Raw genomic sequence first — 22,072 nt, forward strand, 5'->3', positions numbered from 1 at the left:
TAATAGGCCCTCGCTGGGCTCGCTAGATCGGCTGCTTTTTCCCGCCAGAAGGAACGGCGGTGGGTCTCACAGGGCGCGGTGGTTACAGCCAATACTCATGCATGCATATGCGTGCACATAGACACACAGAGACCGACACACACACACTCACAAGATTCAATCACTAGACAAATGTGGCAAAAGAGGCTCGGCCAAAGCAGGCAGACAAACAGCCGAGCCTGGGAGGCGGCTATCCACCGCCGTGCTAGCCGAACCCTGCTGTCTCCACCTTCTGAGTGTGTGCTGGCTGTCAGAGGCCCATTTGGGTGATTAGATGAAAACCACTACGACTACGAAGCAGGCGAACAGTCGACCGAGGAGGGGCGCCTACAGAGACGACACACAGAGAGGCTACTTTAAAGGGATTCCTTTTCTTCTTTTCAGTTCTCTGCTTTCCAGCTCAGGGATTGCTAAATCTCTTGATGTTGCAGCTGAAGATCACATTCAACTAACCGTTTTAGGGTTTGTTTAATAACTTTGCAAAACCATGCCCAGCTGGCATTTTTTCATTGTATTCCACGAGAACTGGAAGCTGCCCAAAACTCCATCATGTGGTCAGTGGCTCAGTGATGCAACATCCTTTTCTAAAGAATGGAAAATATAAGATTTAGCAATAACATTTGTACCTCTCTTTTACTCCCTTCATCGCCCTCATTTGTTTGAATGAGATCACCCTTTTGATCTCTGCTTTATTTTGCCTCCTTCTACAGTTCTGCATTGATGAGTTCACGCTTCATCTTCACTAAGAATAATGAATATCTAAACAAGTTTAACTTTTTCAGCCCTTCGGGTGATTTCCGTCTGAACAGATCCTAAATACATTAGTAATAATTCCATATACACAGGTTTGCTTGCCTCATATTGGTCTCTATGTCTCTAAGACGTTACACTATGTAACGTAATATCACTTATCGCACCTTTACATCTAATCTATATTAATTATTAATTTAAACTTAATTATGGGGGAAAACATTAGGAGCTAGTTGCTGTCCTTGTTTTCACGATTCTGGATGCAAATGTCCCTTCCAACTTTCCAAAGCTGAATGTACGTTTTCCTGAAATAACTGTGTTATGTTACATCTTGAAAAAAAGAAAAAACACTCAACCACTGAAACGACGTCTATATAGGATTATAATCACACTATCATTGCTGTTATTATTATAAACAATAGGAACAGTCGTCCATTATTACTAAATTAAACATTTAACATGATGTTTAAGTACTGTAATCATTATGTTTGAAATATTAGTGGACAATCGCACCAGAATGGTGCTGCTTATTTCCATCTCATGTTTTCTATGGAGCCAGAAGAAGATGTGACAAATCATCCCTTTGCAGCCACGACACTCGAGGCGGACTGGTCCTTTAATTGATGAAGCAACATATGCCTCGCTCTCCTCTGTGCAGACAAAACCTCTGTTGTCTCGGTGTGAGTGATAGAGAGACACACAGTGGATTTGGGCTTTTTGAGGCGATGAAAGCAGCGGCGGCGGCAGCGGCATATGCCCGAGCAGACACAGTGACCTGTGGTGACTGATTAAGACCAGAAACAAAGGCAGAGCTGAAGAAGTCATTAGCACCTCTGAAAGTCTTTATCTTGCACGCCACAACAGGAGCAGATTCTTGAACCGCCAGCACCCCCACAGCCACATGGCCACTCTTAACACTCATTCATATTTTAATGCTTTTTTTTTTTTCCTTCACCTATCTGTGGAGAGATTTTCATTCATTACATCAGAGGCTCCATCTCTCACTCTTCTCTCAGGGTTTAACTACAAGCCACATATTAACCACACACCTTTCTTTATTTTGGTTTTTCTTACCAGATGTGACGTTAAGACTGAAGAAACGAAAAACCTGCATTGATTTGCGATTGCTTATCTTTGTTAACTGTGAGCAAAACAGCCCCTCATATAGTCCCTGGTCACACCACCATCGGTCATGATGCTCCTGAGGGTCTGAATTTGTGGTAATTTGGGTTTAAAATGTTTCGAGCTGTTGCTTTGGGAAAGACAATAAGGCTGCCTGAGAAGGATTCATCAAACAAACACTGATACAATCTGCAGAATCACACTCCAGTTCTCCCACACTTCGTGATTATTTAACAGATTAACAGGATTAAGATTAATTACCATCCAAATTACACATTTAATGTGCAGCTTAATTAGTTTTTGAGCAAAAGAAAACATGAATCAGTTGCTCATTTTGGCCTTTTTAGAAAACGAATTAAGAAGACACAAGAGATATGGTTCTCGGTTTAGAAAATAAAATCTTACTTTTGATTCTTAACCACAGCAAACACAGGTCAAAACAAAACTTCATGTTTAATAACTGTTTTGCTTTATGAAAATGATGTGAAACTCCAAAATGCATAAAATGACACTCTGCTGTTTGCTGCTGTTTAGTATTTCTTTTGCAGGATAGTCAGACTAACCCATACAACCTGCGGAACAAAGAAAACGAGAATAAAAGAAAGAAAATCTGACTAGTACTAATCTAAAGATATTCCCTTTTTGCATTTGTGATAACTGTATTCTTAAGAAGCAGAAACATTTAAAACCAGGATGATCTTAACGTTCGATGTAATAATAATTACTATCAAGCATGAAAACACAGCGGCATGACTTCTTTAGCCTGAAGCGCTGATTTATTGATCTTTGAAGAAATACTGAGAGTAAAATGGAAGAAGTCGCTCTAAAAACATAATCCTCTCCGTCCGCTTCTGCTCTGAGTGTTTAGCTCTCCAGAGCAAGCAGTGATGAATCCATCCGTTCAGAAGTAGCGGCGCTAATGTCTGATTGGTCGTCAAACAATAAATCCTCCGCGCTCTCGGCGCCACAATCCTCCGGCCCGTTGCCGTAGTGGACTGGTGTGTTTTGCCAAACCGTTTGTCCGCTTAGTAATTACCTCGAACAAAGCGGCAGCGGAAGACTGTTGTTCACTAAATAATAAACCCATCTGAGCGAGTTCGCAACATGGCGGCGTTTACTCCTTCTGTATGCAGCCGGCTGATGAGATCGGGGGCGTTTTCTTGGACCCCGCACCTCTTCCATCCCATGTTCTGAATCGCAGCCCCGGTTTTTGACGGGCTTAAACACATGCACCGGTTAATTAGTCCCGTGAATGAATTGGTTCTAGACCGTCTTCCTGCTCTTTGTCGGCCCACCCCTCAAACTGAAACGAGAATCACAATGCGGGCAGATGAGTAATTAGTTTGAGACGGACGGGATCCCCACTCGCTTAGCGGAATCAAAGAGGAGAAGAGATGATGGATTGCGTGCCTCCATTTGCGAGTGTGTATAGGAGAGGGAGTTCGACGGAGAAATGGAGACAGCGGCTTTAATCGTGTTACGCTGTCCTGAGAGGCGGGCTAAGTGTATTACCACCTTCGTGTCAGGAGTGCTGTTTTGACGCTGCGACGGGTGAGGAGTGTGTCGAGTGTGTTTTTCGGTGCTCGGAGCAGAGATGAGGCTCAGGTCCAAACTCAATCAGCGGCAGATAATATGACAGTCGCTGCACATTGTGTACATCCCGGAAAAAAAAAAAAAAAAAAAAAAAAATACAAGAGCGGCCCGAGCGTCACAATAGCTGTGACAGCTGCGCATTGTTTGATTCTTAAAGCGCGGGGGAAAAAAATTAACGAAGATGAGGATTTGTTTTGTGTGCCATCAAACCTCAGCCAAAAAATTGTTCAGATGACTGTAAGCAGCTGCTTTAATCAGCACGATACTGATGGTGCGCCCAGACGACGGCGTTTCACTTCATCTGCTCCCAGGAAGAAGAAAATTTCACATGAGCTCCTGTTTTATGTAACCTCTTACGCAGGTGATGTAATTGTATGAATCCCTTTCTTTAAAATCCAGTGTCAGATTGACAACAGCTTGAAGTTTAAACGCTCGCAGGGCGACGTGACCCCGTTTCCAATATAGCTCTCAGCGTAAAGGTTGCTAATGTGCAGTGAAAAGCTTCACGATGGCAACTTGATCCACTCCTCAGAATTAGACCTGCCAGTGAGCTTTAGACAGTGCATATACAATCACCGTCTAATAGGCCTCCAGTTGTCATCCTTAAGTGTTTTTTTGTGCTATTTCTGATGAGGAGAAAGAAAAAAATAAAAAATAAAAAAAGCTCCTCACTGAGTAACACATTTTGTTAAATCTAATTGCTCCATGTCGTCGTCACCTCACAGTTGTTACTCTGCATTTAATTTGAACGGTAGAAATAGCGATAATAGTAATGAGGTCAGCCAAAGAGAGCGTGATTGCTGGTATGAATGCATGTGAAAACGCGACGGCTAAAATAGCTGCTCAAGTATTCTTGAGCAGCTGAAACAGGCGGGCTGAGCGAAGACGAAGGCGAGCAGGACACGTTGAATGAAATGAATCGATGCTGTTCGGAAGCGAAGGAGATAAAGTAGAATACAGCTCTAAGCAGTGGTGATTCGTACTTAATTCACTTTCAAGTGATCCATGTATATACCATCAATAAGTGGTTTGCACTGTTAGGAGGATTCAGCCTTCATTTATATTCCAGTACTTTAAGCTGAATTCAGTTGCAGATTCTCTCAGCCATGGTCAAAAGTATCCCTGCGACTGCCCACCTTTCATCTGAGATGGCAAAATCACAGTAAATCACAATCAAAATACTACATTTTAGTGCTCCTGCGTTACAAAAAAAAAAAAAAACAAACAAAAAGAAACATTTATGTAGCTTTGAATGTCAATTCCAGACTGATGTAACCAAACAGATATCTGTTTCTGAATCATAGCATTGGATTACAGCTAAAAGAAGGTAGGTCATGCAAGTTTAAACACTGCATGAAGATGGAATACGTCTGTAGAACTGAAGCAGATCTGCCATATTTGCTCTACCATAGCAGAACAGTAAGAGATGAAACCCTGCAGCAGAGAGAAAATAAAATCTAGGTTTGTGTTCTCATGAGTAATGTTGTAAATGACATCTGGCCTGAGTGAAATATTTACTCATTTACTCAGGACATGTTATTTCTCAATATATAATATATATTTCCGATCGTGAACGGCTCCTCTGATTGCATTTTTAAAACACTGCAATGATTACTTATTGATGATAGACTACTTACATGACTCATCTGTATGTGCACTGCCCGACTGCGTCACAGCACATCAGAATACTAAACACAGCTTTAAACAACGGCATATACAGCAGCGGACCAGGAAATATCTGTATGAATGCATCTGAATGCATAGTGAAGCCCAATGTGAGGGTGAAAGAAAGAAATAATCTGGTGCACCAGAGGAATGCAGCAATATAGCTTCTTCAAAGGTCACAAAACTGGAAAAAAAAAAAATACATATATTGTATTTGAACACACAGAAACGTTTTGGCCATAAATCAAGGAGAGCAGCTCCAGTGCAACCAGCTGTAGAGCCAGTCACCTGCAAGAGCACGGCTGACACACGCAGGTAAAGCGCACAGGAGAGGATCTGACAGGTGTGAGACACACACACACACACACACACGCATGCACACACACACACACACACACACACACACACACCTGATGCTAGTCATGCTTCCAGTTTCAGAGCCAAGCTTGCATCTCTCCAGCTGACTGGCAACAATCTGTCGTTCGACTTCCAGCTCTCTGGTCAGACGTTCAAACTGCAACTCCTGAAGAAACAGAGAGGAGGAGGAGGAGAGAGGAAAAGAAAGGGAGACAGACAGAGAGAGAGAGAGAGAGAGAGAGAGAGAGAGAGAGAGAGAGAGAGGGAATTCGTCAAAACAATCTGCTTATTTATTTACTGTTACATTTACAGTCATCCTGAATGCTGTTTTGGCGTCACTGCCTCTGACACATTTTTAATTGTTGCGAAATGGACTCTGCAGTCTGTGATGGGAAAACAGGCCAGACATGGTTGTGTCTGCCAGTTTCTCACGGCCAGATATTCACAGAGAAGACTTTGACATGCTGCAAAACTGTGACACCAAACTAAAGCCATCTCAAATGTGTCATTTTCTCTCCCGCGACAGCGAAGCTCGCGGAAACAGATAAAGGCTCAGAGGGTTTGCGGGAGCACAATTTTGTTTTCCAGAGAAAGCGTCGGGTTTCGGATGAAAGAATTAGTTTAATGCTCGTCTGAGAAATCATCCATATACGCTGACGTTGTGGAAGTATATCCCGCTGTTACCGTGTACTGTGTGAGAAGAGGTTGTCAGTCCCGTCTCCACAGGCAGGCGCTCAGACTGGAGGCGGAGCGTAATATACCTGCTTCTCTTACAACTCACTCATTTTAACTTCATGGAGTCATTCCGGGATCAAATGGAGAAACAGAAGAATAGATCTTTAAAGGAAAGCTTGCATGCACTCGTAGCCCAGAGAGCAGTTTCAGAGAGAAACACGAGCTTGTTTTTTACCAAAGTTTAACAAAAGATAAACTACGCTGCTATTCAATTCAACGTCAAAAATAAAACTTATTCCTGTGACTGTTTTTCAAGTTTGTGATTTTTGAATAATCAAAAGATTGTAAGGAAAGGTAATTTAAACAACTTTTGTTAATTGAAAAACAGTTAAATAATTTAAAATTAAAGCAATTTTATACACCATCTGCCACACTGAAAAAAAATAATCTCTGAGATGACAAACAAACTTTTCAGACTCATTTAATTCAGCTAGATGTGCTGTTTAAGAACAATGCTTGATTTAATGTAAGAGTGATTAATAAACACTAATTGCCGAATGGGAAAAACAACAAACTGCTGATTATGGCATTAAGTGATCAGTGCAGATGGTCAAACATCACTGATGCTACTGAATTTGTTCAACAACGACAAAAATGAACAACAACAATAACAATAACGATGACTGTTATAAATAGCACAAGGAAGACAACACTGAAAATACCGAGACACTGATTTCAGCACTCTGATTTAGATCCTAAAATTGATTTCTGATCTTTTGTGGTTTGTTTCCATAATAAAAGCTCCAGACAACTCGAATCATCGTTCCCAAGAAAGGTTCTGAATAAAGAAGAGCTATTCTCAACCAGATCTGAGCCTCTCATGAAACAAAGCAAGTGACAAAAATGTGACACACGCACTGCATAAGTTATATTTATAGAATTAATACATTTCTTGTCAATGCTCATATGAGAAATAAAACCTTTGGATGAACCAAATGAACTGTGAGATGCTGAAACAATAACTGTACAAGACAAAAAAAACAGCCCCGATGAAACCAAATTTACATTTTGTATATATTCATGAAGCAGAATAGAGTGGTGTGGAATTAAAAGTCCTTTTCTTGTCAGCAAACAGTAAAGACATTCAAACTTCAATCAACTTTTAACATCTGCAGTGACCTGAATAAAGCAAGAAAGACTATTGATGCTATTTAGGGCAATCGCAGAGTGCGTATTTTCTGACTAAGAGTACTGATGAAAAGCACAGCGCTGGTCCGTGGGAGCCGAAATGTTGATGATGCCTGCGGCAGCTCCAGGCTTCCTACAATAATGATACAGTTTGATTATAATGAATCATTAATGTAATAAGTTAACAAATCAAACTGCAAATTTCACTGTAATTATGCACCATCTTCTCTTCATCAAGGCTAACTCTGGCACACACTCAAGAACGCAGAAGCATGGCTTTGCTACATGAAGGCACATATGGGCAACCACAGGCACATGAATGAATTTGCATTGATTCACTTGATCACTGTTTTGGTGCGCTGCTGGCGTGTCACGCAGTGAAGATATGGACTCACTAACCAGGGTTGCATTAAGCTTCCTATAGCCTGTCACAGTTGAGTGCTTTGTGTAGGAGATGCATGTGAATAAATTCTCGGAGCCGTTGCAAAAAAATATGTTGATGCTACCAAACAGCGGGGGAATCTTCCACGTTCACACAGCTCCAGCACAATGATACATGGATGTGTTTACACTGCAGTAAGGACTTTTTGTCCCGACTGCAACACTGCTGCTCCACAGACTGAGAGAGAAAAAAAACACCTCTGCTGACTTGGTCATATTTACTGTGCAGGTCATAAATCATCTTTTAAATGAACGGAAACTAACATTGACATATAGTGTTAAACATTAGAAGAAAAAAAAAAGGAACCAACCACCCACCAAAGGGACACAGATGACTTCAAGGCAAATTTGCAGATAAAACCTATAATCCTCTGATGCCCATGGTCCATTGGCTACAGAGGTACTAGAAAGCAGCATTTCTCATTTACATCTCAAACAACACAGCATGCAAAAAAAAAAAGAAAAGAAAAGAAAAACTGCACAATTTACCCTGTGTGAAATCAACATACACACACTAATCAGTTGATGCTTAAATAAGTAAACGTGAAAAACACAAACCTACTTTGAGGCCACATCTCGGAAGGAGACAGAAAGAAGAAGATTGAAGGCGTTTTGTTGTTGTTTATGAGCTGAGAGTACAAAGCGGGAGCCGGAGAGGCCGACTAGCCAGCTTGATGGCGAGCCGTGAGAATTCAGACGTAAGTCTGTTTTAAAAACTGCCGAACAAAAGCAACGTCTCCCTCCTTTTTCCCACCCTGCCCCTCTCCGATCACCGCTCCCTCCAATTCAGGGCTGACAGGCAGACACCTGTTACTGCAGAGCGAGGGGCAGCCACTACGATGGAATCTACCGAGGAGGAAAACTCTGCGCTGCGGTTCAGAAATAAATAGATCTACAGGGGAAAAGAGGAATGCGAGCAGAGAGGTCACATACCTTCACAACGACCATACTTCACAGACGGACACTAAACCACAAGGCATCCCACATTTCCCTGCTCCCCTCTGGTCAAAAAGCAACAACAAGGCTCTGGCTCCCTCCTCCAAACACTCGTCTGTCCTGGGTCAGGACACGGCGAGCAACGGGCGAGAGACAGAGAGAAAGGCAGAGAGAGAGAGAAAGAGAGACCACAAGTGTCACTTGAGCTGACTGCAACTCAGCCTGTGTCTCTCCCTCTCTCTCTGAGGCCGTGCAGCACACACACACACACACACACACACACACACACACACACACACACACACACACACACACACACACTGTTCACTCAGGCACAAAGGTCCCCATGGCAACGGAGCATTTAGAAGCCCCGTGGCATTATTTATGCAACGTTGCATCACAATGGGCCCTCCCACCGGCCGACCCTGCCAAAAAAGCCCGCCGCTCGCCAGTCACTCAGTGCCCCCCCACCTCTCTCTCTCTCTCTCTCTCTCTCTCTCTGTCTCTCTCTCTCTCTCTCTCTCTCTCTCTCTCTCTCAGACCATCTGCAACCACCTACTCACCCTCCCTCCCCTCTTCCACCATCACTGAAAAGCAAGAAGAGATTTTGGTAGGGGGGCAGGAAAGACTGAGGATGGAGACAGAGTGAGATGGGGGGGCGCACGCACACACACACACACACACACACACACACACACTGAACAGAAGAGTGATGCCTGGACTCAAACATGCCTTCACACAGAAGTGCTCCTCTTTAAAGAATCACTACAGACCGAGAAAAAGGATACAAAGACCACATGAGGACAAAATAAAAAAAAAAAAAAGCCGTAATAAATTCCAGCGCACGTACGCACACGCTCGCGTCCTACACATGGGACTGCTGACTGCTAACATCTGTGCTGTGACTAACAATGCAAACATGCAAGGAACCTTTCAACTGCAATATAATAATGTATCTGTAACTTGGAATAAGAACCCCACAAGTTAGGAAATCAAACAGTTTCAAGGGAATAAAAAACGCATTTGGATTTGTTAATTACGAGACAAGCCAAGTCGACTTTTCTAATCTGTGATACGAGAAGTTGACTGATGAATATTCAACTTTAAAAGCAGTAATGTAATTTCAGGATGGAGCTGTGTAGCTCATCAATCACGTACCGTTCCTATATCTTATCATGTTTCTGCTGCTCACTGAGGAACCAAGCAAAGCACTGCAGCAATAGTCAACCAAACAGCTCTTATTAGAAAGCAGAGCAAACTCTGCACTAACGCTCGAGGTGAAAAGCAGGCGCTATTTCATACCCAGATGCAATCTGGCTCAAAAGCTGAATCCATATCGTCCAACAGGTGCCAGTGACTTCCCGCGGACATGTCGCTTTGTGAGAATGCCTCCGGCTCCCGGCGTCTTTGTTTTCCCCGCTGTCACTGCTCGACCTCGTCTCTCTTAAAAACGGCTCAGACCGAAGCAATCACGACAGACCAGACAGACTTCCATCCATGCAAAGCTCCAGTCTGCAGTCGTTTCTCTATTCAAATTTGGACTGGCTCAGTTTACATGGCTGTTCGGCTGCAGGCGGGCTGACCACGCAGAGATAAGACGGGCATTTTGGCGAAAACCGGAAGGATCGGTTTCATTTACTCAGTGCTTCGGCCTGCAAGTCCGAGCTCCAGAGCAGATTATATGAAAAGATAGCATCTCTGAGCTACAAATCAGTTTAGCCAGAAAGAAACAAGATTGTAATGGAAATCTTTAAAGATCTAAAAACTTCCATTTATTCCTACATTGTAGAAAAACAGCTGCACATGGGTCACATGTTGAGCTTCCTCCAACAAAAACCACGTGTTTTGAGCGTCCTTGGCTAAATCATAAATGCGGGTCTTCCTTTATATGATGCTCACCTTTTGTTCAAGTGCTGTGGTGCATATCTTATTATCTTACGGAAAATTGTACAATTTTTAATTAGTTTTCTGCTTTCCAGAATGGGGCCTGGGGGTTGTTGAACCAACACTGAAAAATATTTTAATCTGACTTAATTATCAGAGCAAGTAGGTAACCAAAAAAAAAAAAAAAATCTTGAATTGACAGGATGGAATAAAAGTTAAATTTGTTAATTTTTCACTTAAAATGAGCAAGTTTTTTTTGCCAGTTAATTTCCTGTCAATCAAGTAATTATTTAATCAACATATAATTCTGGCCCGCCGCACACTGGCTGGTTTCTGGGCGTCTGGGGAGATAATGGGACTGCTGTGTGACAGTTCTAAAGCCCCCCTGAGGAGGATTCCGTGATTACCGTCGTGGTCATTGTCGTTTCCCTCGAAACTTAACAAGTTTGACTTTATATTTCATAGAAATGCAATAATTCCTTCTGACTGTCATTATAGCAGAAGCAGGCCTCCGACTGCTCAAACCTGAGCGAGAGTGAGAGAGTAATCATGGCTTGATAAGCAATTTAGAGTAAAGGACAACAATTAAGTGTCTTAATGAGCAGGTTTCCCAATCAAGTGTTTGTGGAGTGATTGTATTACTAAAGATTCGGCTCCAATTTGAGGTTCATAATGGAGACAGATAGAGAGTCGGTGTGCTTGCATGGCCAAACTGGCTCCTGAAACTACCATTAAAGCAATTAATAAAGTAAAATAAATGAGTGTAAGACAAAAAGTTGCATTCTGTGTGTGTGTATGTGTGTGTATGCGTGTGTGTCCCCCTCTCCAGTGTAAAGCAGTCTAATTGTGCCCTGTGGTGTCTGCCTGGCATTTAGATGTTTCAGGCAGGAGGCCTGTTCGATGAGAAAATGTCAGGGTGACTGTATAAACTCAGATCGCTGCCGTCTCCAGCTATTGTTTCAGGACGGAAAATTATTAGGTACATCTAGCTGGAAACAAAACTGTCCTGGAGGCACAAGGTAAACAAGCCGACACAGGAAGGTGTGACAGACACAAAGACGGGGAAGCATGTGTGCAGGGATGAATAGATGGGAGAAAGAAAAGACTGAGACCAAACAGTCAAAGAGATTTAAAACTCTCTGGGTACTAATTATGTGTTCACCCCCAACCAGACAGATTTGTCTCGATTTCCGATAACTGTGGCTGGTTTTATTCTCCCGACGTGACGCTGCTGCTGTTTTCAATCTACGTGTGACTCGGTTTTAAGCCCATGGTAGGGGGATATAAATTATGAACAACTCTGGAAAATTCAGATTGCTCTGTTTTCCTGTTCTGTTGCAAAATAAGCTCAACAAAAAAGCAGTTCAGTTCGGCATCAAGGTGAAATTGTTTATTCAAACTGCGCCGCAAATGAAAGCCTCAAGGATGTTGAGAGCTCAAGGCCACGAGGTAAATACCTAAAGGCTAAGAGTTCTCTGGAGTCTTCATGACATTGATGCTTTAATCACACTGAAACACCTTGTGGGATTGTTATTTCTGTTGCCATTTACTGCCTGTTGCTGGGAGGATTGCCAATCAGGCAGTCGGCGTCTTTTCTCCAAAACCACAAGGGGGGGGGGGGGGGGGGGGGGGGGGGGGGGGGGGGGGGGGGGTTAACAATGTATCTTCAGGTGCAAAGCATGGATTGCTTTTGATCATAAAAAGCTTGGCCATTATTAATTAAGTGCATTTTTTTTTTTTTTTATAAACAGAAAAGTACAAAGATTTGGAAGACTTGGGAAAAATCACAGCAGGACTTGTTTTATCTGTGTTTTCGTCTGTTCTCCTGCAGCAAATAATCGGTTGCGGCCCATGCAGAGCTCCAACCCGACGGTCCGCATCCAGCCAAGTACGGCCCAGAGGACCCCGAGTGTTCCTGCTCCACTCGTTATTATCAAGGACGCTCGGGGATCTGAGCGATGTTGACAAGAACTCATGTCGACACAGCTGAAACAATTAATCAAGCAACCAACTCAGTCCGCCGAGAGCCGCCTTGATGAATGATTTTGATCATCCGAGTCCCGACCGAGCTGGAGGTTTTTCGCACACAGAACTTTAACCGGCAGAAGTTCAGCGTTCAAAGTCAACGCTCAACCAACGACAGTTAGCAGTTAACAGACTTGGCGAGGACCCAATTATCAGCTGTGCTGCGTGAGAGAACGCGTTAAAAAATACCGGTCAAGTGGTTTCTGTGTGAGATTTGCTCATCCATTTCCAATCAGCCTGAGGTAAGGAAATATATTATGAACCAAATCATTTTGTGACAAAAAAGCTTGATTCATACATTGCATTAATTCTAATTTAATAACTTGATTCTCAAATAATGTCTCAGATTTAACAACTAACATCTCATATAAATTTTCTGTGGCAAGCTCATTTGTGCAGCACAGTGTTGAACAGAACTGATCCTTGTGGTGCACAGAGGTATAGTGCATGAAAAACAAATCATTTATTCATGCTGGAACTGTGCACTCACATTTTTTTCTTTCCTAAGACGTCAAAGAAATGAGTTACTTTGATCAAGGATGGCTGTTAATATGCACTTTCTGTAACAGTATCATCTATTATTCCAGACAATGCAGGATCATAAAAAAGACTATGATCAACTGGAGACCGCTGATTTGGATCTGAAGAAACTCCTTATTATTCCTCTACAGAAACTTTCATGTCCCCCGTGGTCTGTGATTTTGCTCTACTTTATAAACTCGGTGACCCACATGTGGGACGAGCTGCCTGAAGAAGCGTTCCAACAGAAACACGGAGAGCATCATGTCAGCTTTACTTCTTTATTATATTTCATTTAGATAGATTTCATCAAATCATTCCAGGCAGTGTTTTAAAACACCAGTTGCTTTTCTTATTTATTAGTAGGACGTTAATATTTTGTATGAAACGCATTCTTAAGCCAACTTATATTCGCAAAGAAAAAAAAGCTGCTTTTATGTCAAATTGACAATATAAAAGTTTTAAATTATTCCGTTTCTGCAAACTCCAGAGACCTTTGAATAGAGGAGAACTCAAGCAGACGTCTGATATGAGATGTGATGAAATGTGATAAGAACATTGCAATGAATTGTCTTCTACATTCTACTTCTATACATGTGGGAGGAATATAGAGGAAAGAAGAGGCAGAAATATCTCATACATGAATGTAAATCCCAGCTCTGGTCACGTTGCCGACTCGCTGGCCGTCCGTCTTCTTAATATAATGAAATAATTAGCATCCACCGCTAGACTTGTGCTCATCAAATTTCAAGTTTGCTATCTTTCCATTTGCAGTGTCAGCCATCTGCTCGTCCTCCTGCATTATGCAGCACGCCACAAGTCAAGTCTGGAGCGCTGGACACTTTCTCTCCACACACACACACACACACACACGCACACACACGGGTCACACACTTCTTGTCTGTGGCGGCAAGCAGAGAAAAAAAAAAGTTGACAAAGAGATTAAACTGCCAAATGTAACAACCCCTTGGCACTGTGCTACCCACAATGCACTGCTCCATCTCCCTTGTCACTACAAGCTACATAAAGTTAACAGTCAGTCTGTGAGAGGAGAGAAAAGCTCACAAGTAGGCAAATACACCTTATATGTATTCAAATGACATGCAAATGTTTGTGTTATGCTAAGTGTTTTCTTTTTCCATTCATGGCTTAAAAAATTTAAAAATCCAACAAGTTAGACAAGAGTCTATTTCTGCTTCATTTGAGCGTGTGGAGCTCAGTGCACATTAAGTTTACCTAACAAATAAATCATTTATAATTATTCTGCATATTTTAAAGGATGTGGAAGTATTCAGGTGTGCGGTTGTGGGTCGTGGGGATGCAGAGCGGTTAACACTCACCTCTCAGCACTGTCCAAAAACACACATGTGAGGCTAACTGGTGACGATAAACTGCCCCAAGGTGTGAATTCGAGAGATAGACGGGTATATCCTGTATCCCGTCCACAGCATGATGGATGGATGGAGATTGCGATCATACAAAAACCCTTCAAGTTTCAGAAGAGAAAGCATGGTTCTAAAGAGGTTTTCAGTTGATTCCTTCTGCAAGCCAATGGAACAATCTGCTTCAGGATTATTTTCAAGAACAGCAACACAACAAACTCCAGTATTAGCTGATTATACCTCAATCACATGATGGATTTGATGGTATAATAGCCAATCTGCCACAAGTATCATCTGAAAGGTCACCAGACACCGCAATCAGGTGGGGGGGGGGGGGGGGGGGGGGGGGGGGGGGGGGGGGCTTGGTTTGGTTTGCAAGCAGTGACTTTGGTTTGAATACAAACAACAGCTGCACTGCACTGGAGAAGTGAAACAAATTGTCACATTTGCTCTCATCCCGAGTCTTTCTTTGGCTTGAAATAACAAGACACTTGTAGACAACTTTCTCAAATACCAACACTTTTCCAGAGAGACCGAAAGAGAGAGACACAATCCTTTCTTTTTTAACCTTTAAATTTAGCCTTTCCATTTTCCATATGCCCACTCACATAACAAGAAAAAAACAAAACAAATATTCAATCCAATATGAAACCACTTCCTATGAATATCTCACTGTGTTGTGGGTTTTGAAGAGAACCATATTCGGTAATTTAATGAGTTAGTGGATGCTAAAAAAAATCTTAATTAATTTTTATTAAACAAATGATGGGAGTAGCTTTCAGAAAGGGAGGGAAAAAAAATTCCATTATGAAAAGGCTGCGGCATAAAAACACCAATAAGGAAAGATAACGAATCATCAAGATTGAGAACAATTAATATTGGGTTGACTGTTTCTAAAAAGCTATTAATACAGCGTTTTCATGTTGCACGTCAGCAGTAAAGCATTTTCTGGGGAAACAGATGACTGCTGAATATGTGAAGAATATATCTTTATATGGTGAACACTCGGGTCCATGTATGTGAGGAGAAGAGGCAGAATGAGTTTAAAGGGGAACGGTCGTTTTTACAATCTGGACCTTATTTCACATTCATAACAACAACATTTACTCACCCGTTTGACTTTCGTGTGATTTGCAGTTGGTTCGGAGATAATTAGATACTCCCATATCCATACAATGGCAGCGGGCGGGGCACCGAAATGCAGCCGTTACAGACGCTCTTTTCTCTTATGTTTGTTGTGGTGTGGTAGATACATGTAAATTTATTAAGTCGGCATCACTTAGCGCTATTGGGAAGTCTGTAAACCGGCTAGATTGAGCAAATCTCCGGGAGCTCTGAAGTGATGATGTCATCACACTGCGCCGTGGCGCACTGTGTTTGTTTACATGGGAGTAGCGTCTCTGCTCTGCAGTCAGACCACGGCATCTCGATCGGCTTTTTTAGGCAGTCAGAGTTTATTTTCAGCTGGTTGTAACTTTGGTACAATGGTTCCAGTGTGCATATATCCTGGCTGTGAAAGTAAAATGACCAGCTGGACGTCACTGAGCTCACAGGCTCCCACTTCGTGACCGGGATTTATTGAAGCTATGGCTAATAGCGCTCAACACGGACCCCAGCATCGAAGTTCCAACTTTTCGACGTTTAGATTATCGGGTGTGTAGTGTCCACTTCACATCTGTGGACTTCTTCCCAGTTCAGGAAAGAAATGAAGGCCAGAAGATCCAGAGAATGAACCTCAAAAACAATGCCATTCCAGCGGCTGCAGGAGGAGAACAGGTCGAGGTAACGTGATGCTAATAATATTAATTTTTTTCTTTACTAATGTCTAGAATTGGCTAGAGTGTTATAAACTTGTCCCTACTCCTTTTGAGCAACAGTGTACAGAATATTGTACTTTTTATGTACAACTCTTGTCATTGACAGATATACTTGTATCATCCTTTGTTGTTGCTCAAATGAACTAAACAGTAAACATCCTAGCCTCTGGACATTAGTAAAGAAAAAAATGAATAGCGTGAGCATCACGTTACCTCGACCTGTTCTCCTCCTGCAGCCGCTGGAATGGCATTGTTTTTGAGGTTCATTCTCTGGATCTTCTGGCCTTCATTTCTTTCCTGAACTGGGAAGAAGTCCTCAGATGTGAAGTGGACACTACACACCCGATAATCTAAATGTCGAAAAGTTGGAACTTTGATGCTGGGGTCCTTGTTGAGCGCTATTAGCCATAGCTTCAATAAATCCCGTCACGAAGTGGGAGCCTGTGAGCTCAATGACGTCCAGCTGGTCATTTTACTTTCACAACCAGGATATATGCACACTGGAACCATTGTACCAAAGTTACAACCAGCTGAAAATAAACTCTGACTGCCTAAAAAAGCCGATCGAGATGCCGTGGTCTGACTGCAGAGCAGAGACGCTACTCCCATGTAAACAAACAGAGTGAATGTGCGCCACGGCGCAGTGTGATGACATCATCGCTTCAGAGTTCCCGGAGAGTTGCTCAATCTAGCCGGTTTACAGACTTCCCAATAGCGTTAAGTGATGCCGACTTAACAAATTTACATGTATCTACCACACCACAGCAAACATAAGAGAAAAGAGCGTCTGTAATGGCTGCATGTCGGTGCCCCGCCCGCTGCCGTTATATGGATATGGGAGCATCTAATTATCTCCGAACCAACTGCAAATCACACGAAAGTCAAACGGGTGAGTAAATGTTGTTGTTATGAATGTGAAATAAGGTCCAGATTGTAAAAACGACAGTTCCCCTTTAATTATCCAGATGAAGGGAATGTATAACTTCAGCCGCCTAAAGTGTTTCTAATTTGGACTCAGAAGAGTTGTAGGTCAGATCTGGAAGAATCCGTTTTCTGCTGTGCTGCCAATTAGAGAGACTATTCCACTGAGCACCATGATATATAATAGTCCACATAATAATCCATTGGCTGAGAGGCTGCAGAAACCAACCAGCAGATAGAGTTAAATTAATTATCAATAAAAAAAGAATAAAATTAAAAAAAAACCTGGATGATTTTCATTTTTCCTCTTTGTCTTGGTCACTGGCGTTGTTTCGGTTTCCTCCTGCATTTGGTTATTTTCCCCTTTCATGCATACTCGAATGTGTTCTCGTGTTTTTCCCACTGACAACAAACGCGTCTCCTAACAGGAGGTCATGTTGCCGGCATGATGGAAATGAAGGTACGACTTGTAATGCGATGTGATTTTTTTTCCAGTTAAGAAATGAGCAGAACAAGAGAACAACAGAACAACAACAACGATACGCTTTCAGTTTGACTGCCATCTGAGACATTCTAATCGTGTGCTAGTTTCATGTGATAGCGTTGTGTTGGTAAAATAGTTATGAACAGGTGGGAAGACACAAGAGGAAAAAAAAGTAAAAAAAAAAAAATCAAATGAGTGCCTAATAATCACTGTATAACATGCTATCCTCTGAAGAGCACATGTTCAGATTACAGTTATTGAACAATGTTGGCATATAAACACAATCAAGGTTATTTGCAACATGTGGAGAGAGGAGATGAATCACCACATCCAATTTGCCATGGGAGACACTGAGAAAATGACTCTTCCCCTTTACATCCGAGAAGGGCTCTCCTTTGCAGATTTATCTATTCTTCATTTTACACCTGCTATTCTGAAACGTTACATTTCACACACCTTCCCTCTGCCATCATCAGTGAGATTACATGAAATGCAAAGACTATTTTTCTGCATTTCCGCTATGTCCCCCTTTAAATGGAAATGCGATGGAATTCGGCGAGCCCACACACCAAGCATCACTACTTAGACGCGCTGCATTTATCACATTTTACAGGAACAAAACATTGTGCGGCCTTTTTTTGATTTTGTGTTCAGCTGCTGTGGATCCTTTTAGCTGACAGGAAAAGACAGTTTTTGCAGGATTTTCTTTTTTTTTTTTTTTTACCGGACTGTCAAATGCTACCAAGCTGTAAGCGAGGGACAGCTAATCAATACCCGGTACCACTTTCACTCGATCTGTCATTCAACACACAATATGTCTGATTTTTTTTTTTTTCAAATAAGCTATGTCTTATGCTGGAATGAAACTCTTTCAGACTTCACGCTGTGTGTCTCCCCCCCCCGAATAGCAGATGCGATGACAGCAGAGATGATGAACGGTACGAGGACAAAGGCTGACAGATGTGATAAATACAGCGTCAAACGGCTAATCAATCTCATGTGGGTCGAAGAAAACCGAGGAAAGAAAAAAATGGCAGTGGGAATCTCCCAGCGTGAGTCAACAGCGGCGGAGTGTAGATGCACATGTGTGTCCGCAGGCCGCAAGTCTGTGTACCCAAAGTGTGCGTGGGTCCACGCCGCCTAAATAATGGAGCCCTGCTTTCTTTCATGGCTCGGTAACAAACACTGGACACAGTCCAAACATACTGAAAATTACACACTTCAAAAACAAGCATGAAAGGAAGTGAAAAATGACTGCTTTCTAAATACAATGACAACTTCAGGATGACGCGGGAACATGAAATATAACTCGGACAACTTCGAAAGGATGGATGATGGATGACACTCCAATTTTGTCTCCTCAAAGTTTTTCCCTTTTACATATTTATTTGTTTTCGTCATACTGCTGGGGTCTTACATCTCGATGTTCTTGACCTACATAGGCAAGGGACGGACATCTAGAACTTTGAGGCAAGCTCGAAGAAAGATTTGAGTCTCAAAACATGTAGAATCCATTATTTCTGTTCTACTTTCAGCATTTTTACCAGCTATCTTTAGCCATCATCACTACAGTCCAGGCCCAGACAGAGTGAACATCCATAGCACTGCTATCTGCTGTCATTACAGAGGAGCACTCCGCTGCCTCGGCACGGCAAGCCCAACCAGGATGGACTCAAAATGGACTATTAAAAAAAAAAAAAAAAAAAAAACTAAACTCTTGACACTGTTTCTTTATTCCACCCTAGAACTTACATTATTCACACTGCGAAGGCTTTCAGTGCGTGCTGTGGCCCACGAATTTACACTCTTTATTTGTCAGCCCTGATTGACACTCAGTCTGTTTACATGTGTATTAATTGGAATACTGTTGTTCTAATTGATTTATTGCTGCGATCACGTCACCTCCACATTGACGTGCACTCGGTTTGGCAGTATTGGGTCATTAGCGGTTGACCCAGGACGACACGGACAGCAGCGACTGTCGACAGCGAGCCAGCAAACGTGGTCTCCAGAGCCATTCAAAAATAATCATCTAATCCAAGGAATTCATATCAACATAAAGCTAATATTTCGGGACTCTGTGGATGTACCTCACTTGAGGAAGAGCAAATGTCACACAGCTTCATGAGTGCCACAACAAAGACTTCGTACAAATCCAGCTGTGGTCCCCAATAGTAGTTAAGTGATGGGCCAGTAAAACTGGACTTCAGTTTTAAGATTAAACACATAATAGGATCTCACCCTAACATCATATTTAATCTGAGGATTTTAGAGTATGTTCATTAGTACTTATCCTATTGGACAGTAAGCTGGGTGAAAGTGGCTTTAACTACAGTAGCTGTGTGGCGGCTCTTTGGGGGAGCAATGCTGGTCCATCTGTTCGACATTTGGGTCCAGATTAAAACATTTGAACAACTGCTGAATAGGTCTACATCGAATTGGTCCGTTAATGCTTCTCAGTGGTCGGAACTGTGGCGATCCTCTTGGTTTTGATGGACCACAAGCAGCATGTCAGAGTTTGTTATGATCTTTTCACTATACAACGTCATTCCTCCATCTTTGGTACTACTCTTAACCAGTAGACATCTGCTTCTCTGGATTAGAATGCAGTACAGACTGTCAGCTCATTTAAAGGTGTAATACAACATTTTGATTTCCGGGTGGATCACCTAAATAACTGGTGGGTCTGTTTGTCAATCATTCTGACGAGCTGCTTTCGTAAGGCGGTTCTACGTGCTTGCGCCCAATCAGCTTCTCCCTTTTGCGCATGCGCATTCAGAGTGTTTATGTAGCCGGTGAGCTTCTGAGCTCGTACTTACCGATGGCGAGTCTGACATAATGAAACTGTAACTGTTTCGGAAAAAAAATCTTTATTTATGAGCGAGGCGGATCGCAGAAACTGTAAACAGAGCCGTGCACGCCGGAGAAGAGGAGATCGCGCTCGTACACTTCCGCGTTTCCTGGGAGAAGCAGGAGAGCCGGGCGGATGGTCTGGCGCATGCGCGTTGTTCAAAAAGTGAGTAACAGACGTGGGGCTTCGTCTTTTCGAGAAAATCGTGTATTAGACCTTTAAGTACAAATGTAGGAGAACCAGTAAACAACTATGGAGTCCGAAAGATTTCATAAAAAAGAAAAGGTTTTCTATTTTCTGGGACTGTTGCCCCCCACTGAAACAATGAGGCTTCAGAAAACCAAGATTACTTTTCATAAACACCGTCCTCAACAAAATTGCTCAGAATTTGAGAAAATTTATGTAAAATCATGCATCCCTCCACATTAGGGTATTTTCAAAACTACACTGAGCATCTGTAGCCCGAGGCTTTCTGCGAGCAGATCAAAATGTGCTGACATACATGTGACACATTAGCTCAGATGGGCCTTCCATCATCTGTGTTTACACTTCACCGTTGCCTTGTTTTGCTCTGAAACGACTCGAATAATTATCTTCGCCACTTTGTGGTGTTCATACTTCATTAATTGTGACAAACCTCTTTGTATTTTGCACGCCCAACACACAAACACAAGGACACACATATGCAAACACTTGCAGGCTTCTAACCTGCTCCTTGACGGACGCGAGGATGGCGGAGGTGGTTTCAGACTCTGAGCCGTCTCCGTTGGAGGCGTTGAGGACGGGGCTCAACATGGTGGCAGCACTGGCAGTGTCAGACGCCACCTCAGGCACTGGCATACCTCCTGAAAAACAACAACAAAAAAGGAATATGCAACTCTTATTATTAAAAAAAGAAACACTCCTACATGCCAGCATTGAGGAAACTGTCACGCCTACACTGTCCTTCACTTCTCAGTCTTGCACAAAAACAGAGCACATAGACGGTGAAGGAAGTTGCTCAAAGGCACACACTTTACCAAGCATGCACACGGTGACGCACTGACCCACAGGACCCTGACCCGTCAAGGACAGGTGCATTGCTCAACGGAGGCCAGCGAGAAGTCGGCCAACAACACTCTGCTGAGATCACGACAACAGAATCTGTGTTTTAAAACCAAGAGTCGAAGCAGTTTAACGGCAGCAGTGCATTTCAGGGAATTGCAACAATGTGTGTACGCACCGGAAAACAGCCATTTGTTTTGAACTACAATAAAGAGGTAAAGTGCGCATCTGGCACAGAGCAGATGCAGCAAAGGGTGTTACAATTGTTTGTACCTGAGGCCATTAAGTACAACATGCCGAAATGACAGCTCGCACTGAACTGCTCCTTCAGAAGCCACACATGTGCTCTCATTTTAGACAAAAATAGCTGCGTTCAGTC

At 42.6% G+C, this 22,072-nt stretch overlaps 1 protein-coding gene across 2 annotated transcripts in view; it reads right to left on the minus strand.

Moving 5' to 3' along the window:
* ctnnd2b (catenin (cadherin-associated protein), delta 2b) overlaps positions 1-21,499 on the minus strand; it is a 110,490-nt gene extending 88,991 nt beyond the window's left edge. Inside the window, exons 1-2 of one of the 2 annotated variants that reach the window (XM_030115659.1) lie at positions 21,358-21,494; positions 5,580-5,692 (exon numbers count right to left, since the gene is read on the minus strand). In XM_030115659.1, coding sequence (XP_029971519.1) covers positions 5,580-5,692; positions 21,358-21,489 — 245 coding nt within the window. In that variant the 5' untranslated portion in view covers positions 21,490-21,494. Of the gene's footprint in view, positions 1-5,579; positions 5,693-21,357 lie in introns of both variants that reach the window. The other variant, XM_030115658.1, reaches the window with a different exon arrangement.
* Positions 21,500-22,072: the final 573 nt, after the last annotated feature.

The sequence above is a fragment of the Salarias fasciatus genome, chromosome 18 (assembly GCF_902148845.1).
Source record: "Salarias fasciatus chromosome 18, fSalaFa1.1, whole genome shotgun sequence".
Lineage (NCBI taxonomy): Eukaryota > Metazoa > Chordata > Actinopteri > Blenniiformes > Blenniidae > Salarias > Salarias fasciatus.